The sequence below is a fragment of the Cebus imitator genome, unplaced genomic scaffold, assembly GCF_001604975.1.
Source record: "Cebus imitator isolate Cc_AM_T3 unplaced genomic scaffold, Cebus_imitator-1.0 Scaffold121, whole genome shotgun sequence".
Taxonomy (NCBI): Eukaryota; Metazoa; Chordata; class Mammalia; order Primates; family Cebidae; genus Cebus; species Cebus imitator.
In genome coordinates, this window is record NW_016107436.1 from 3470416 (window position 1) to 3475024 (window position 4609).

General features: G+C 38.8%; 1 protein-coding gene across 1 annotated transcript in view; it reads right to left on the bottom strand.

Annotated features, from left to right (window-relative positions):
* Nucleotides 1–4609, bottom strand: part of PPM1D (protein phosphatase, Mg2+/Mn2+ dependent 1D) — a 56242-nt gene that overhangs the window by 12507 nt on the left and 39126 nt on the right. The window contains exons 4-5 of the mRNA XM_017539727.2: nt 4291–4409; nt 2159–2428 (exon numbers count right to left, since the gene is read on the bottom strand). Of these exons, the coding sequence (XP_017395216.1) occupies nt 2159–2428; nt 4291–4409 (389 nt within the window). The remainder of the gene's footprint in view (nt 1–2158; nt 2429–4290; nt 4410–4609) is intronic.

Below are 4609 nucleotides of genomic sequence, written 5' to 3' on the forward strand. Positions count from 1 at the left end.
TTTTTGGAGACCAAAAGCTTCACTTTGTCAACCATGCTGAAGTGCAGTGGAACAATCTCAGCTCACTGCAACCTCTGCCTCTTGGGTTCAAGTGATTCTCCTGTGTCAGCCCCCCAAGTAGCTGAGATTACGGGCGCATGCCACCACGCCCAGCTAATTTTTGTATTTTTAGTAGAGATGGAGTTTCACCATATTGGCCAGGGTGGTCTTGAACTCCTGACCTCAAGTGATCCACCAGCCCTGGCCTCCCAAAATGCTGGGATTACGGACGTAAGCCACCGCGCCAGGCCTACATGTATTTGTGTTTTTTCCAAAAACCATTGTTGCCTTAGATCAATCCTACAAACTTTCTTGCTCAAATATCACTCTCTTCCATGAAGCTTCCTATGCAATCTTCTGAAGTTTTCTATTGTCTCACTCTCTCAGGTCTCATAAGACTTGTTCTAATTATTATTATACGGATGCTTCCTTCAATACTCATCTTAAAACACTTTAGTGTCCATAAATAGGTTCTTCCAACCTACTACAAACTAGTTTTTGTTTTCATGCCATTGAAATGATCTCTCTCAGATCATTAAAGAATTCTAAATCCATTAGACAGAACAGTCTTTATGCTACTCTTTGATATCTGATAATCTCTGACTAAATGCAACACACCAGGCCCTGAAATTGTAAAACTGAATCAAAATGACTCTCACCTTTAAAGAACTCATAATCTAATGGGATTGTTAGTTATTTATATATTCTATTTATAACAATATGGTAAGTGCTGAGGAAGGACCATATTCTATTTACTTTTGTAACCCCTGTGCCTAATATGTTAGCTGAGTGAATGAATGGAGGCAATTTTTTTTTTTTTTTGAGACAGAGTTTTGTTCTTATCACCCAGGCTGGAATCCAATAGCATAACTTTGGCTCACTGCAACCTCTGCCTCCCAGGTTCAAGAGAGTCTCCTGCCTCAGCCTCCTAAGTAGCTGGGACTATAGGCGTGTGCCACTACACTTGGCTAATTTTGTATTTTTAGTAAAGGCGGGGTTTCACCATGTTGGCCAAGCTGGTCTTGAACTCCTGATCTTAGGTGATCCAGCCGCCTCGGCCTCCCAAAGTGCTGGGATTACAGGTTTGAGCCACCACACCTGGCCTGAATGGAGGCAATTTAACAAAAATTCAATCAATTTGCCCCTCGTTTCACCTCAAAATACAGCTTTACCATTTCTTCCATCTAAGAGAAAGATCATCTTTTCTAAGGATAACCCATCTGTGAGTCTTTGATTCCAGATACATCCATGTACTCTGTTAGGGGATGATGATGAAAATGTTGTGAGATTAGAAGCTGGGCATAGCAGCACAGTAGTCCCAGGTAATCAGGAGGCTCAGGTGAGAGGTCTGCTTAAGCCTAGGAGTTCTAAACGAGCCTGGGGGAACACAGTGAGACTTCATCGCTTGGGGGGAAAAAAAAAAGTAGTAGAAGTAGTGGTAATGGAGGCCAGGCATGGTGCCTCACACCTGTAATCCCAGCACTTTGTGGGGCTGAGACAGGCAGATCACCTGAGGTCAGGAGTTCGAGACCTGCCTGGCCAACACGGTGAAACCCCACCTCCACTAAAAATACAAAAAGTTAGCTGGGTGTGGTGGCCCACGCCTGTAGTCTCAGCTATTTGGGAGGCTGAGGTGGAAGAATCGCTTGAACCTGGGAGGCAGAGGTTAAGAGTGAGCTGAGATCACACCACTGTACTCCAGCCTGGGAGACAGAGCGAGACTCTGTTTCAAAAAAAAAAAAAAAAAAAAGTAGTGGTGATGGTTGCACAGCTTTGTGAACTACACTAAGAATCACTGAATTATATACTTTAAAAGGATAAATTTTATGGTACACAAATTATATCATTTTTAAAATAAGGAATTATTAGCAATATTTCATAGGCCAATTTATACTGAAGTCAGTGGTTGTGTATTTTGTTATTAGGTTTCTCTTACTTATTTCTTGCCTCATTCCCCTAATGATTAGGATCTACAAAGCCTATGTTTTACCCACTAGCAGATCCAGGCAAATGCAAAAATCTACCCAAGGTGAATGTCCTTAATTCATATTCAACAACCTGACAGAAATACCTAAACAATGTTTAGACAACAATATCAAGTTATTGAATCACTTCTCACCATCAGGTATTTTTTCTCCTCTTGGTCCTGGCACATTGAGATGGCATCTTGAGGTGGAATCATATTCCAAAGTCCATCACTCCCCAATATAATATACTTGTGCTTCTGAGGGTCAAGAGTGTGGACACTTGTGTCTGGTTCAGGTGACACCACAAACTCACCACTGAAGAAATCATAACTCCATAAATCACCTGGGGGAATGGAGCAGAAAAAGCAAGAAGTATTAGATGGAAGCCAATAGTATGACAGCAACAGATTAAAAGAGAAAATCTACACAGTTTGTCTCAATAGATGCAGAAAAGCATTTGATAACATTCAAACTTCTTTCATGGTAAGACTTTCTAGCAAAGTAAGAATAAAAGGGAACTGCCTTAACCTGATAAAGTCCATCCACTGGAAATCTGTAATGATCATCTTAAAGATAAAATGTTAAATGTATTCCCTTTAAAATGCAGGAATAAGAAAATTATACCTTGTATCATTGCTTCTCTTCTAATACTATACTGAGTCCTTCCCAGCACAGTAAGATAATAAAAATAAAAGGTACACAAAATGGAAAGGAGAAAATAATACTATTATTGCAGATAATTTCACTTCATTTTTTAATCTTGAAACAACCAGCTGAGATAATTTCATTTCTACACTGAAAACCAAAAAGAAATTATTACAATAGGAAAGTTTAGCAAAGTTGTTAAATACAAACCCAATATATAAGTCAACAGTATTTCTATACAATAGCAAAATTTAGAAAATAAAAATTTTTAAATAATCTTATTTTAACAATGAACAAAATATAAGGTATTTAGGAACAAATTTAGCAAAAGGTATATATACCTGTTATGAAAATTATAGGATCTATTTTGAAACATTAAAAAGATAATCTATATAAATGAAGAAACCAATCACATTCATAGATAGGAATACCTGTTATAATAGATATTAATTCTTCCCAAAATAATCTACAAAGTCAATGTAATTCTAACCAAAATCCCAAAAGGACTATTGTAGAATTTGATAGGCTAAGCACAAAGGGCCAGGATTAATCAAGATAATTTTGAAGAAAAAGGACAAAATGAGAGCTTATCCTACAAACAGAAGTGCCAATGGCTGTGTGTAAACTTCCTGTTAATCCCTAGATAAGTAAAGTACCTACATCAAAACTTACAGAATGTGTACCAGTCACTTGGAAGAAAATCCAAAATCGAAAACCGAGCATTTTAATGCTCTTTACCAACCATATGACCGACCTTTGGAGAGCAACAGTTCTCCCTTTCAGTGAGCCTGAAAAAGAAGGCTCTTACTTTTATCCTTCTCCTTGATTAGCTCCACATAAAAACAATGCCTAAACTTCTGCCTGTAGACCTATTAGATATGGTCAACCCAGACCATAAAAAAGATCAATAAAACTGAAACAGAAGAAAATAAAAATGATTTACAGAAACCATCTACTTTTCTGTAATACATAAGACAACATAAATGAAACAATATAAATTTTTCTTTTGTTTCCAATAAATGAGGAAGAGGAGACAGAAAGGAGAAAACATTAATTTCCACCTCTTTGGCTTATTGTGAACTACTTAAGGGAAAGGCCTAAATTAAATGCAAAAGATTTTCAGACAAGAGGTTAAACAATTTTTGTCCCCTTTCAGTAGGTCTCTTTTTTTTTTTTTTTTTTTTTTTAACAAAAGGAAGCTCTTTGTCCTTTTCCTTAAACTTCCCCATTAGCGCCCATCAGAAATAACTGGCAATTCAAACATGCTCAGAGTCCAACGAAATAATTCAAGTCAATTACTCCCACTCGAAAATAGCAAAATCATTACTAACCAGACTCTTCAAAGAGCAATTCAACCCTCTGAGCAGTAGAACAGAACACATGCGACCACTAAAAGCTAATTATAATCCAGATAAGCTCACAAAGACACATTTACCTCTTTGTAACAGAAAATAAAGCTCCCTGATTGACAAAATAATAAAAATAAAACATGGAGGCAGTTAGTGGCACAATCACGGCTCACTGCAGCCTCGATCTCCTGGGCTCAAGTGATCCTCCTACGTCAACCTCTGAAGCAGCTGGGACTATACAGGTATTGATCGACTTACCACCTATGCAACTTACGACCATTCGATTTTACGACCACAATCGCTAGCCACGACTGCTCCACGTCTGGCAGCGCAAACGTTGCCCAGCTGGGCGTATGACAGTGCGGACCAGCTTCCGGCAGCACTACCATCTCTGCGGGCACCATTTCAACTGTACATATAGCCTACTCAACTTACGACCAAATCATGTTACAACCTGTCCACGGTCCCGACCGTGGTCGTAAGTTGAGCACTAGCTGTAGGTGTGCACCAACAGGCCCAGCTAATTTTTGTATTTTTAGTAGAGATGGGGTTTCACCATGTTGACCAGGATGGTCTCGATCTCTTGACCTCGTGATCCACCCGCCTCGG